Source organism: Rhinatrema bivittatum, chromosome 7, assembly GCF_901001135.1.
Source record: "Rhinatrema bivittatum chromosome 7, aRhiBiv1.1, whole genome shotgun sequence".
Classification (NCBI taxonomy): domain Eukaryota; kingdom Metazoa; phylum Chordata; class Amphibia; order Gymnophiona; family Rhinatrematidae; genus Rhinatrema; species Rhinatrema bivittatum.
Genome location: NC_042621.1, coordinates 177,154,466 through 177,168,631, shown reverse-complemented (window position 1 = coordinate 177,168,631; position 14,166 = coordinate 177,154,466). Strand labels below are relative to the sequence as shown.

The 14,166-nt window shown below is 49.2% G+C and overlaps 1 protein-coding gene across 2 annotated transcripts in view; it reads right to left on the bottom strand.

The window, feature by feature from the left end:
- The window catches only part of COMTD1 (catechol-O-methyltransferase domain containing 1), a 73,436-nt gene that overhangs the window by 48,400 nt on the left and 10,870 nt on the right, over window positions 1–14,166 (bottom strand). For both annotated transcript variants that reach the window (XR_003857826.1, XM_029609520.1), the window contains exon 2: window positions 3,415–3,548. Coding sequence is in view for 1 of the 2 variants with exons in the window: in XM_029609520.1 (XP_029465380.1) it covers window positions 3,415–3,548 (134 nt within the window). In the remaining variant the exon portion in view is untranslated. The remainder of the gene's footprint in view (window positions 1–3,414; window positions 3,549–14,166) is intronic.

Here is a 14,166-nt window from a genome sequence, read left to right as displayed (position 1 = left end):
CCGGAGGCCAGTTCTTGGGATCCGCGGCTTTTCGGGTCAGGGCTGTCATCGGGGCAACGATGGACGCATAGTGAGGTATGAATGATCGGTAATAATTAGCGAAACCCAGGAACCGTTGAAGTGCCTTTAGTTCAGACGGCTGTGGCCATTCCCAAATGGCCTTCAGCGTCTGGGGGTCCATACAGAAACCCTCGCTGGAGATGATGTACCCCAGGAAGGGAAGGGACTCCTGCTCAAAAAGGCACTTTTAAAGTTTCGCATACAGTCTGTGTTCTCGGAGTCTTTGCAATACTTTGACAATGTGCTGATGATGAGTGGCCAGAGAGTCCGAGAATATCAAAATGTCGTCCAGGTACACTACCACGCACTGATATAAGAGATCGCAGAGTATCTCGTTCATGGTGTTCTGGAACACCGCCGGAGCATTACAGAGCGCGAACGGCATCACTAAATACTCATAGTGGCCGTCTCGGGTGTTGAAGGCCGTCTTCCATTCATCACCCTCCTTGATACGGATCAGGTTGTAAGCCCCTCGGAGATCCAACTTGGAGAAGATCCTCGCACCTTGCAGCTGATCGAAGAGCTTGGAGATGAGGGGCAAGGGGTAATGGTCCTTGACCATTATAGCATTCAGGCCCCGGTAGTCAATGCAAGGGCGAAGTCTTCTGTCCTTCTTTCTGATGAAGAAGAACCCAGCCCCTGCTGGGGACGTTGATTTCCAAATGAAGCCCCTCTCCAAGTTTTTTTTGATGTACTCTGTCATGGCCTGCGTCTCCGCAGGCAAGAGGGCATAGGTGTGCCCCCGAGGAGGCTCAGTGCCAGGGAGGAGGTTGATGGCACAATCGAATGATCGATGAGGAGGAAGTATCTCGGCCTTTTGCTTTGAAAAAATGTCCGCGTACGAGGCATAGGGGGCTGGCAGGCCTTGAAGACTGGTGGAGACAATGGAACAGGAAACTGGAATCACTGATTGGAGGCATTTGCCGTGACAGTTCAGCCCCCAGCGAGATAGCTGCAAGGTCTTCCAGCTGAACTGAGGAGTGTGCTCCTGAAGCCAGGGAAGGCCCAGGACAAGCGGATGTATGGAATACTCCAAAACATAGAATGACATCTGCTCCCGATGAAGGATCCCAACCCTCAACTGGACGGGAACAGTGGTGTGTGTCACACGTTCCGGAAGAGGTTTACCTTGGATCAAGGAGATGACCAAAGGACCTGGAAGACGAACTTGTGGGATCTTTACGTGTTCCACCAGGCTCTTCATAATGAAATTGCCGCCAGCGCCGGAGTCCACCAGGGCTAAGGTGTGGAACTCACCATCAGCAGATGTTAACGCCACTGGTAGCGTTAGTGGAGGTGCAGGTGAAGTATGGCCCAGGAAGAGACCTCCTTCAGGTCCTAGGCCCGGAAGTTTCCCGACTGCGTCGGGCATGTGGCTAATTGATAGCCCACTGCGCCGCACTAAAAACAAAGTCCTTCCTTAATTCACCGCCAGCGCTCCTGTGAAGAAACTCTCCCATGGCCCAACTCCATGGGCTCCTCGGCGGGTGTTCGAAGGGCTCCCGATGCGTCTTTGGAAGAAGGGGAGGGCCTCCTCGCTGCCTTTACTTCCGGAAGGCGAAACCGCATGCGACGATCCACTCGATTGGCCAAATCTATCATGCCTTTGAGGTCGTCCAGGAGTTCCTTTGCTGCTAGTTCATTCTGAAGGCGTGAGGATAGCCCCTCCAAGAAGATCCCATGGAGGCAATCCTCTCTCCAGTTTAGCTCCGCGGCCAGGGTACAGAACTCTGTTGTGTATTTGGCCACTGTCCGAGTACCCTGTTGCAACCGGAGTAGTTCTGAGACAGTGGTAGGTTTGCAGACAGGCTCATTAAAATCTGTCGGAAAGCGGACAGAAACTGGTTCAAGTTTCCAAACACCGGGTCTCTTCTCTCCCATAGGTGAGAGGCCCAGATCAAAGGCTTCCCGTTGAGCAGGGACATAATGTAACTGGTTTTGACCAGGTCACTAGGAAATTGAGCAGGCAACAAGGAAAAATGGACCTGGCACTGGCTAAGGAATCCCCGACACAACTTCGCATCTCCGGGAGTTGCGTGGGAGTTGCTTGTCCAAGACCGCACATGGTGGCCTGCATGGGGCCCTGAGGAGTAGAGCAGCCCCCCGGAGCCACAGGCGGGGATGTCAGAGTGGGGTTCATGGGCCTTATTGCTTCAATGCATTGGTTCAGCCCCTCCACTGCAGAGACAAGGGCATCCAAGGTCTTTTGCTGATCCATCAGGCGCTGGGCCATTCCTGGAATGGCCTGGCAGGCGGATACCTCCGCCGGGTCCATGGACTTGGCAATCTGTTATGCTCAGGCTTGTGAACCCTAGGGCCGACAGGAGGATAGTGTACCTTAGGAGGAAGATCCGTAGGTTCTCCTATCGGGTGGCGAGGCAGAACAGAAGATGAGACCAGCTGACCCTCGGCACTGGAGACTGAGGTGATTGTGGAAGCAGACAAAGAGTCGTGACGTCAAGGAGAAGAATGGATTCTTCGCCACTAGAAGTCTGCGGCCCCCCCAGGAGGAGTCCGTAGGGACCTGGACTGCTGGGACTTAGGTGGACCTTTGAGAGGTCAAGGAGTCGAGAGTTTGGTGCAAGGGCTAACTGGAGCTTCACCCCTGGAAGCCCGTGTTCCCCCGCGGGAGGAGCCCGTAGGAACCCGGGCCGCTGGGACTTAGGTGGGCCCTTGGAGACGATGGTCCAGAAGAAGTCCGAGGTCACGTACCAGAGGGTTGTCGCTTACCAGTCCGAGGTTGTATACCAAGGGATCGCCACTTGCCAGTCCGAAGCCACACACCAGGAATCACCGCTAGCCGATCCGAAGTCACACACCTGGAATCACCGCTAGCTGATCCGAAGTCAGGAACCAGGAACACCAAGACAAGACAGGAACAAGGATCCGAAGTACAAGTCTCACTGAAGCAAGCAGGGATGTTGCCAAGTCAAGGAATGAGCAGAGGAAGCCTCCTTTTATACTTCCTCTGCTCTGGTTCATTGGAAGCAGCTGTAGGTAATTAAAGGGCTTAGGTCCATTTAATTCTAGTGAGGGGGCGCGGCCTCGCACCTAAGATGGCAGTGGCCATCTTGGATTCTTGGCCCACGGGGGGGGGGGCCACCCGACGCCGCGAGGAGGGAGCAGGGACAGCCCCCTGCCCGGAGACCCCCGCGGATGCCCGCGCCGGTGCGCGGAGGCCCACAGCCCCTAGCACGGCCCCCTAGCATGGCCCGCCGGCCCAGTCAGGTAGGGGGACGCGGTTGCGGACGGCCGCGGAACACAACAAATATCACATATAATCTCATCCACATCATATTATAATATGACTATTAGCTGCACACAAAATTTTCTTTAGTGAAGAAAAATACTAACCAGTTTCAGCTTCTTTAGCATGGGGTGCTCCCTTAGGGAATGCCTCAGTACATAATCTGTCAGTGGATCATCCTTTTCACCTAAGGTCTTACGCAATTTTTTAGTCCCAAAATGCAAAGCTGTACATTTCTTTCCTAAGGCAGACAGAAGAAAATCATTATTTCAAAAATGTACTGATTCCAATAAAAAGGCCTCACCTACAACTTGTTTGTTGACCCTCACTTCTACATATTCAAGTGAACAAACAGCAACCCTGGTCTAAAAATCAGATCTACAAGTCCATGCATGCACTGGGACAAGATTAGCCTGTTCTTCATGATTTGAAGAAGGCGTCAAACAATTCTGCCTAGGTTTACTGATGGCTCATTTTTTTCAGTAGGTGAGCCATTCCTAGTTTTACTTCATTGCAATACATGTAGAATGTGTATAGCCCTTTCTTTTTTTTAAGTGAATGAGAATTACAAGTTGAAGCCTGTGTTGCAGTGAACCACATCTGGATCAGCCTATCTTGGGCAAATGGAGTCAGGTGGTAACTCTATCTATACTTGCTTGAGTATAAAACTGATGGTAACCTTGAATTTTGACCAGAAGATTCCCTTTAATTCTTCTATTGCTATTTAAGCTTATGTCCCACTAGTAACTCTTGTGTTATGCAGTGGATCCTAAAACTAAAGGATGGGATTCTCTAACACACTATCAATGCAAAGGAAAAGCCATACATGCAAAACACACATTTCTTCCTTAAAGGTTCAATGGTCTTGATGCATGGAGAGAGAATGGCCTCTGAAATAAACATAGCAACAAAACAGTGTCCAAATATGAATCATTCTGCTCTGCTCTTCAGCCCCTTCATTTTTAAATCAACCTTCCCACCAGTGTTGATTCTGGAGCACAAACTTGACTAAATGCCTTGGGATGAAGATGAATTTAGGTTGCATCTTTGCCCAGGAAGTCTGAACCCCACAGAGAGTCCATTTGCTGAATAGCTGCTCTGCTGTTGGGCTCTTGTCAGTTTGTAGACTTCAGCAATAACATGACATTAAGGGCACAGAGCAAAAGGAGTCAGCTGAGTCATTTTTGCCAAGCTTGAAATTTACTCAACACTTGAAACACGTCAGGGCATAGCACTCTACACTTTCCAACAGTACTATACACATTCTTCAGAGAGACTCTTGCACCTGGAAATGCTGGTTTTACACGACGTTATTGCAGGGCTGTACCACAAGAGTTTTAACCAATATGGGAGAACCCCCTTTTGACAATAAGATCCAGAAATGGGTGAAGGCAGCACATTTTAATTGCACACAGCAGGGGATCCCAAACTCAACCCTCAAGGGCCGCAATCCAGTCGGGTTTTTGGGATTGCCACAATGAATATACATGAGATCTATTTGAATGCACTACCTCTGTTATATCCTAAAAATCTGACTGGGTTGCACCCTCAAAGACAGAGTTTGTGAATCCATGGCATATATTTATTTATTTATTTAACACTTTTTCTATACCAACATTCATGATACATATCATGTCAGTTTACAAGGAACAAGGGGTAATAACATTAACTTTATCATTGAACAAGAGGCAAAGTTACAATAAACAAGGTAGAGTGAACTTGGGAGCTGAGGTAGCAAGAGGCTACGGAGAAAGGAAAAAACTTAACAAGCGGTAAATAGGAGATGCCTGGATATATATAGAGGGCCTGTCTAAGTGGCTTTTATTCATGGTTCAGACCCGTTGATGGAAGGCTTGTAGGAATAGCCAGGTCTTAAGTTTTTTCCGAAATGTTAACAGGCAGGGTTCCAGTCTGAGATCTGGAGGCATGGTATTCCAGATGGCAGGTCCCACTGTCGAGAATGCCCATTCTCTGGTGGCTATATGAAGGGTGGCTTTAGTTGTGGGGATGTGTAGGGTTCCTTTGTACACTTCTCTGATGGGTCTTGTAGAGGTGTAGAGTCTGAATGGGATCTGCAGGTCGAGTTGGAGCTGTTTGTGGATGGTTTTGTGGATGATGGTGAAGGATTTGTGTAAGATTCTGTAATTTATTGGGAGCCAATGTAAGTTCCTGAGGATGGGTGTGATGTGATCAACGCAGTTGGTGTTTGTTAAGATTCTGGCAGCTGCATTCTGGAGCATCTGAAGGGGTTTAGTTGTGGAGGAGGGGAGACCCAAAAGGAGGGCATTACAGTAGTCTATCTTGGAAAAAAGCAAGGTTTGGAGGACTGTCCTGAAATCTTGGAAATGTAGACGTGGTTTGAGTCTTTTTAGCACTTGTGGTTTGAAGAAGCAGTCCTTGGTAGTGTTGTTGATGGATTTCTTTAGGTTCAGACGGTTGTCGAGGATTACTCCGAGGTCTCTTACTTGCTGATCATGGTATTGGTAGGGGTCTGTGGAAGAAAGTTGGTGTGATTGGAGGAGATGATGAGGAGGAGTTCGGTTTTGGTTGCATTAAGAACCAGGTTTAGACTGGTGAGGAGGAGGTTGATGGATTGGAGGCAGTTTTCCCAGAATATGAGTGTTTTTGTAAGAGATTCTATTATGGGGATCAGAATTTGTACGTCGTTGGCATAGAGATAATGTTTTAATTTTAGGTTTGTTAGCAGCTGGCAGAGGGGAAGGAGGTAAATATTGAAGAGGGTGAGAGACAGTGAGGAGCCTTGGGGAACTCCTAATGATGATTTGATGATAGGGGATTCTTTATTGTTGATTTGAACTTTGTAGCCTCTACTGGTGAGGAAGGAATCGAACCATCTGAGGACCGTTCCTGATAGACCAATGTCAGAAAGGCGTTTTAGAAGAATGGAGTGGTTCACGGTATCGAATGCGGCTGAGATGTCTAGAAGTACTAGAAGGAAAGAGTGCCCTTTGTCTAGTCCCATGATGATGTGGTCTGTGAGGGAGATAAGGAGGGTTTCCGTGCTTAGCGACTTGTGGAAGCCGTGTTGAGAAGGGTATAGAATTTTGTGCTCTTCTAGGTAATCCGAGAGTTGAGTACTGACCAGTTTCTCCATAAGTTTGGCAACGAAAGGGAGGTTAGAGATAGGACGGAAGTTGGTGAGTTCTCTTGTGTCTAGGTTTGGTTTCTTTAGGAGTGGTTTGAGGGTGGCCATTTTTAGCGTGTCTGGGTAGATTCCTTGTGATAAGGAGCAGTTTATAATATCGGCCAGGGGTTTGGAGATGGTGTCCGGGATCAGTAACAGTAGTTTTGTTGGGATGTGGTCAGATGGGTGGCTAGTCGGTTTCAGTCTCTTTAGTAGGGACTTGATCTCCAAGGCGGATGTGGATTCGAAGGTGTCTAGGATAGCTCCAGCATAAGATGATGTAGTGAAGGGTAACTGAGGAGAAGTCGTGTTGGTGGGGAGGAGTGTTAGTATTTTGGAGACTTTTTTCTGAAAGAAGAGTGCGAGTTCGTTTGCCTTGGTTTGAGCTTGATCATCTGGGTTGGCTGGGGCAGTGGTTTTTGTGAGTTGAGAGACATAAGAGAACAGAGCTCTAGCATCGAATCGGAGGTCAGGAATTCTGCTGGCGTAGAAGTCTCTTTTAATACGTAAGATGGAGCTCCTGTAGCTGTGGAAGGTATATTTATAATCGGACAGAGTGCTGTTGCAGGGGGCCTTACGCCATTTGCATTCTTTGTGTCTGAGGTCTTGCTTCATCTTCTTAAGTTCAGGCGAAAACCAAGGTTGTTTTCCTAGCATGTAGCCAGATGGACTCAGAACAAGTGGGTATAGTGTGCTCGTGCTAGCAGTTGGAGACAGATCTGACGTCAGCACGGGTACATATAGCCCCACAGGAAGTGAGACAATTCAGTAATTTCCGTCTCCAAAGCAGTTTGGAGAGCCTGCATGCTCGCTGAGCGTGCTTCCAATACTACTTTCTACTTGCTAAAATTCTACAGAACAACGAGCCCCGCACTCCTGCAGTGATACCCTCGGGTCCCTCCCCCAGTTGAGTTTCCCGGGGTGATTTCCGCGATCCCTCGGAGGTCTATGCCTCGGTCTGGTGGCCGAATCGCGGCAGGGACCTAGCCCCCGAGCGAGAAGGGCTTGGGTCAGGCTGAGAGGCGCCTCGGTCCCGGCGCCTTGGAGCTGGTCAAGCAGCTCTGGGATCAACGGGAGAGGATAGCGGTCCCGTTTCGTGATCGCGTTGAGCCCTTGGTAGTCGATACAGGGCCTCAGGGAGCCATCCTTTTTGCTGACGAAAAAGAATCCGGCCCCGGCGGGTGACTTTGACGGGCGAATGAATCCTTTCGTCAGATTCTCAGTGATGTACTCAGACATGGCCCGTGTCTCTGGCAGGGACAAGGGGTATACCCTACCCCGCGGTGGCATGGTTCCGGGCAACAAGTCGATTGCACAGTCATATGGACGGTGCTGCGGAAGGATTTCTGCTTTCGTCTTCGAGAAGACATCGGTAAAGTCCTCGTATGGAGCTGGAGGTCCAAGGGCGGAGTGCAAAAGCAGGAGTGCTGGAGGCTTGGGAACCTTCATACAATGCGAGAGGCAATAGGGACTCCACTTAGTGATTTGCAAAGTATTCCACTGGATCACAGGCGAGAGCTTTTGGAGCCACGGAAGCCCCAGCACCACGGGGTGTCCAGCCTTTTCAAGAATCAGGAAGGCTATCTCCTCCGAGTGGATTGCCCCTGTGCAGACTGTGATGGGAGCCATGGCAGTCACTATGCGGCCTGGAAGGAGCATTCCCTGAATGGAGGTAATTCGAAGCGGAACCTCTCGTTTCTGCGTAGGAATCCGCAGTTGAGAGACCAAGTCTTGCTGGATAAAATTACCTCCGGCTCCGGAATCCAGGAAGGCAATGGTTTCCAAAGATCCTCCGGGAAATTCCAAGGTAATAGGTATCATACGCTGAGGAGCTGTGGCACAACCTAGGAGGAGCTCCTCCCGACCTCCTAGGTTCTGGAGTTTCCCGCACGCTCCTGGCAGTGTGCCAAGAAATGGCCTTTCTGACCACAGTAAAGGCACAAGCCCATCGAGCGGCGGCATTGTCTCTCCTCAGGGAAGAGCAGGGCACGTCCCAGCTGCATGGGTTCAGAGGCAGAAACATCAGGACGGGCAGGCCTGGGTGAGAGCAGCGGGCGTGGAGCAGGGCTGTGCTTTGTCGTGCGTAACTCTCGTGCTCGCTGTTGCAGGCAGCGATCAATACGGGCAGCCATGTTAATGAGGGCATTAAGATCTTCCGGGAGATCCCGGGCGGCAATCTCGTCCTTGATGCGCCCTGACAACCCTTCCAAGAAAATGGCTTTAAGGCTATCGTCCTGCCAACCTACTTCCTGAGCGAGAGTTCTGAAGTCCATAGCATAGTCCACCAGGGAACGAGATCCTTGGCGAAGCTGTAGCAAATCCGACATGGCGGAGGCCTGGCGGGCTGGTTCGTCAAAGGCTTGGCGAAAGTTGGTGACAAACTGCTGCAAGTCATCCAAAGAGGAGTCATTATGCTCCCAAGGGGGGAGGTCTACACCAAGGCCTTTCCATCGAGCAGGGAGAGAATGTATGCTACTTTGACGGAATCCGTGGGAAACTGCCGGGGCAATAGAGAGAAGCGCACGAAGCACTGGTTCAAGAACCCATGGCAGATCCTAGCATCTCCAGCATAGCGAGCAGGCGGCGGCAGCTGAGTCACGGGTGAAGCTGCATCCTCGGGTCTTGGACCCACAGCAGGCGAAGAACGAGTATCATGGGCATCCATTCGAGCAGCCAGTTGCCCAACGGATCCGGCCAGGACATCCACGTACTGTTGTTGCTGTTGTAGCTGTAATGCCAACCCAGGAAGATCCTGGGGTCCTGGTACCTCGGCCGAGTCCATGGCCTTGCAATCTGTTGTGAATGAGCTGTTTAGTGGACCCTTGGGCCGACCTGTGAGAGACTGGGGAGAGGTGTACTATAGTCTCTAGTGAGTGACAGGTCGGGAGGCGGGTACCAGGCAGGAGCTGGACGAGAGCTTCACCCTGGAAGCGGGAACTCCCCCGGGAAGAGCCCGTAGGAGCCCAGCCGCTGGGACTTAGGTGATTCACCCTGGAAGCCAGTACTCCCCCAGGAGGAGCCCATGGGAGCCCGGCCGCTGGGACTTAGGAGATCACGGCAGCTGGAACTGGAGCGGACAGGCAGGGACTGCAGCAGGCTGGAACTGAAGCAAGCAGGAGCTGAAGCAGAACTGGCTACTGGAGCCAGACAGGAGCTGAAGCAGAACTGGCTACTGGAACCAGACAAGAGCTGAAGCAGGACTGGCTACTGGAACCAGACAAGAGCTGAAGCAGGACTGGCTACTGGAGCCAGGCAGGAATGGAAGCAGGACTGGCTACTGGAGCCAGGCAGGAGCTGAAGCAGGACTGGCTACTGGAACCAAGCTGGAACTGAAGCAGAACAAGTTACTGCAAGCAAGCCAGACAGAAGCAAGACTTGGGCACGGAGTGAAACAAGTCTCAGGCAGGAACAGAGTTGCTAACGCAATAGCGCACTCCGGGGCACGGGACAACAGAGAACCGCAAGGAACCCCGTTGCAAGGCAAAGTCCTGGGCTCCTTGGCGGCCTTACATAGGCCGCGGCGTCTGACGTCATGGATAGGGCAGAGCTTTCAGTGGCGGGAAACGGCCTTCACAAGTGCGGCTTGCGTGCGCGCACCTAGGGGGAAGGCATCCAAGCAGGGCTTCTCGGCGGTGTTCCCCCCCCCCCCCCCCCGCGGGGATGCCGCGAAACAGGGCGCAGACCCTCGGAGACGAGCCGGGACCAAAGAGGTAAGGGCCCAGTCGCGGCTGCCACGACTGGGACCGCAACATTGGTTGTTGAAGAAAGCTTTCCCACCTTTCATGGGGAAGGGATTTTGAAAACTGGTTCAGTTGGAGGAAGAAGAGAGATCAGAAGTTACATTATGGATAAAGAGACCACTTCTTTTGTTGTTATGATTTTTATTTTGTTGTTCATGATTTTCGTGATCCTAGCCTGGATCTTGACTTTTAAGTTAAGGTTTTTTCAGTTGAACTCTGTGGTTTATTCAAGATAGTCTCTTATTTAAGAATATTAATCTACTGGGAGTATCTACTGACCAGAGAGAGGGAGCTGGGGTGATAATTAACCACTGACTGAATTACCCACTACAGCATCAGGAGTCCAGGAGGCTGAAAACCCCCCACCCCATCCCCCTCTAGTGGATGAACCCTGGCATTCCCAGAGGCTATTGTGTATGATGTTGATAGAAAATACAAAGAAAGACCTGGACAGTAAAGAGAAGCCCTGGGAACTGTGTACTCCCCTTTATTCAGTACCCCCCACACAGGGAGGGTTACACAAGGAACCATCTGTCAACATATTTTTAGTTTCTCCCATGATTTTCTCCCACTTTAACCCCATCATGCCTGGGTGATTCAAGTTCTTATGCTGGCCAAGGACATGAGGGACAGTATCCTCTTCAGCAGGTTTAGGTCATAAAATCTAACACTTGTCAGAGACATGCATCAACAATGAGACATGTATCAACAATGAGATCCATATTCAGTGCCACTTAGCCGGATACGTTTTGATAAGTGGCGATGGTTGAACATGTGCCCAGTATCAGTGGCTGCCAGCTGGCTGGATAACTATTTATCCAGCTAAATAGCTGGCTAAGCGATAGGTGGGATGAGGGCATAACTGGGAGGAGCTAGGTTAGTCCGATAAGTTATCTGGCTAAGTGTCTGGTCATCCAGCAGACTTGTCCTACAGTTAGCCAGATACATTTATCCAGCTAACTACCTGAGCCGTACGGGGGCTGAAATTAGACCTCAATATTTCTTACGTGTTTTATTTTCTTTGCTTAAATGTATCATTTAGTGCACATTATTTTTATAAACAAAACAAAATACTATTTAGTGTGGGATAGTGACACATCGGAAAAACACAAGGAGTATCCCCAAACACTTACACAACAGCCATTTAAGGATGGGAAACTGAGTTCAGGGCACTCTGAGTACTGGGGGATGGGGCCTTTTCAGGTCATTTAAGGGGTAATTTGCATGGAAGATCACCAACAATGCTCCTTCTGCAGAACGTTTACATTTTTACTATCTCTTACTTTAATATAAACTATGCAGCATTTACTAAATATAGATAAATGTAACCTCTGGGCTAGTAATCCCAAGAACCACACCTCAAACACAGTCCTAAATGTTCTAATCCTCCCATGTTGATAAAGATATCTGAGTGTCCAAGATTTCCTGGGTGGGGGTAAGATTATTCTTCCAGGCTCTGTGCACTGCTTTAAGTCAAATCCCACCATATAGCTCATTGTATATGGCACTGATGATCTCTTATTTGCAAACAGGATCAATAATCACACTGGAGACTTATGGTTTCCACCATTACTTTTAGTGTTGAATTATGTAGTTGATGGAAAAGTTCTTTACAGTTTTTAGTATTCCCAGAACAAGATGTACAAGTTCCAATGTTTTTCTTTAATAAATTTGTGACCACTATCACTCTTCAATTTTTTCTAATGTTCACTGAATGTTAATAATCAAATTTAGGTATTCTTCTGTCCAATCAGGTAGTAAGGGTCACTCCCTCATAATTGATGGAAATATCTTATTAGTCAATTTGGTATCTTCCATGGAAAAATCCCAATTGTCCTACCTTTTCTGAGGTCCTTCTCACCTTTCATCCACATTGCTGGTGGTATCTGAGGGGTACCAGTCTTACTCCTCTTCTCCCATTATCTCTTTGAGATGGTAGTGAACCTCAGAGTGGGTCCATGAAGTCTCCTTCTCCCTATGGATGACTCGTGTATCATCCATCCATCTTGGAGGAATTTGGTGATCTTATAGTCCTCTTTCAGTGAAAGGCTCCCTACCTCTTCATGTAGAAAAAAAAGGAAAAATATCTGAGCCCCTAGATCCTGGGGTACTCAGCAAAAATCAAAAAGGGACAATCCATACATACTCAATTATGGAAACCGAGGAGCTGCAGTGGTGGTGGTGGGGCGTGTGGAATACTTCCCCCTCTGGCAAAGAAAAGGTTTCCAAAAACATGGTACTCAAATGAGTAAAGGTACTCTGTCATCAAATCTTTGCTCCAGGTCTCAGCCACAGAGACCTGGGGTATTCACTGGAAACTCACCATCTAAAAGTCCCACATGGGGGAGTTAATCCTCTCATAGATACTAATTCTGTTTCCTCCCCTATTTTAGGAGATATCAAATATTTCTGGTAGAGAACCTTCAGGCTCTCTATACAAAGTTTAGAATTTTGCAGTTTTTCTTTTATTCTACTGGTGCACTGTGCACACAATATCATAACTGAACACAGCACAGTGGGCTGAAACAACGATAAAGCCAAGGTCTGGGAGAGTGTGTAACACTCAAAGAATTTGTTGCACTCATTGGATAAAGAACTTGGCAGAGACGGGATAAGACACAAAATCCATCAATATCTGCAAACACAATCCCATGAAAATCATGAGGCAAACATTTAGGGTGAAAGGACATGAGAAATTGCATTGTACTCAGGGAATAAAAGTGGCAATACGGAGGTGGAGAAGGGAGCCGAACCAGGAAGTGGCCGGGACTGCCTTTTTGTATTTCTGAATTGATTGCCTGCTCCGGGGGTAAGGAGGAAGCCTAGCCCAGACGGAATTCGCATAACCCCGCCCACTGATGTCATCGTTGAGGGCCGCATAAAATCGACCCTTTTATGGTGTCTCTGTGAGGTGGAGGAGAAGGGAGCCGAACCAGGAAGTGGCCAGGACTGCCTATTTGCATTTCTGAATTGATTGCCTGCTCCGGGGGTAAGGAGGAAGCCTAGCCCCGACGGAATTCGTATAACCCCGCCGACTGACGTCATCGTTGAGGGCCGCATAAAATCGACCCGTTTATGGTGTCTCTGTGAGGTGGAGGAGAAGGGAGCCGAACCAGGAAGTGGCCGGGACTGCTTATTTGCATTTCTGAATTGATTGCCTGCTCCGGGGGTAAGGAGGAAGTCTAGCCCCGACGGAATTCGCATAACCCCGCCCACTGACGTCATCGTTGAGGGCCGCATAAAATTGGCCCATTTACGGCATCTTTGTGAGGTAGAGCAGAAGGGAGCCGAACCAGGAAGTGGCCGGGATTGCCTTTTTGCATTTCTGAATTGATTACCTGCACCGGGGGTAAGGAGGAAGCCTAACCCCGCCCACTGACGTCATTGTTGAGGGCCGCATAAAATCAGCCCGTTTATGGCGCACAGCTGCCATGGGCGCGTGCGTCGCCCAAGCCATGCAAGCCTAAGGGGCGCGCGGCTTTGCCCGGGAAAACTCCCCTTCTAGACTCCTCCACCTCTAAAGTAAGTTAATGTATTTTTGTTGGCTTTCTTTCTCTTAAACCTCCATATAGCAGTAACAATTATAATTAAGCTGGGAAGTTTTGAATGCTCTCAGAGATTTCTAATTGACCTTTTCTTTGCTGGTATATAAATATGCCTCATACTAAAAGGAAGGGCAAGCTGAGGGAGGCAGCTGCAACATCCTCCCCAGCAAACCCTTCTCAAGTAAAAATTGAGAGTTTTTTCACTCCAGTCCTTGAAAGAACCCTTGAGGAAAGCGCTGAGATTCCAGTTATGGAGCAACAACTGGATTCACCTGTTTAACCAATTTCACTCAGCCCAGGGGCTCCAACAACTCCCTCACCACCCTTTTCGGCCAGCTCTGGGGAAAAAGCTCATTCGGAAAAAGGAATATCTCCTGAAATGGCAGGAGTTAATAATGCATTATCTCTGGATGTGGAGAAAACAAATAA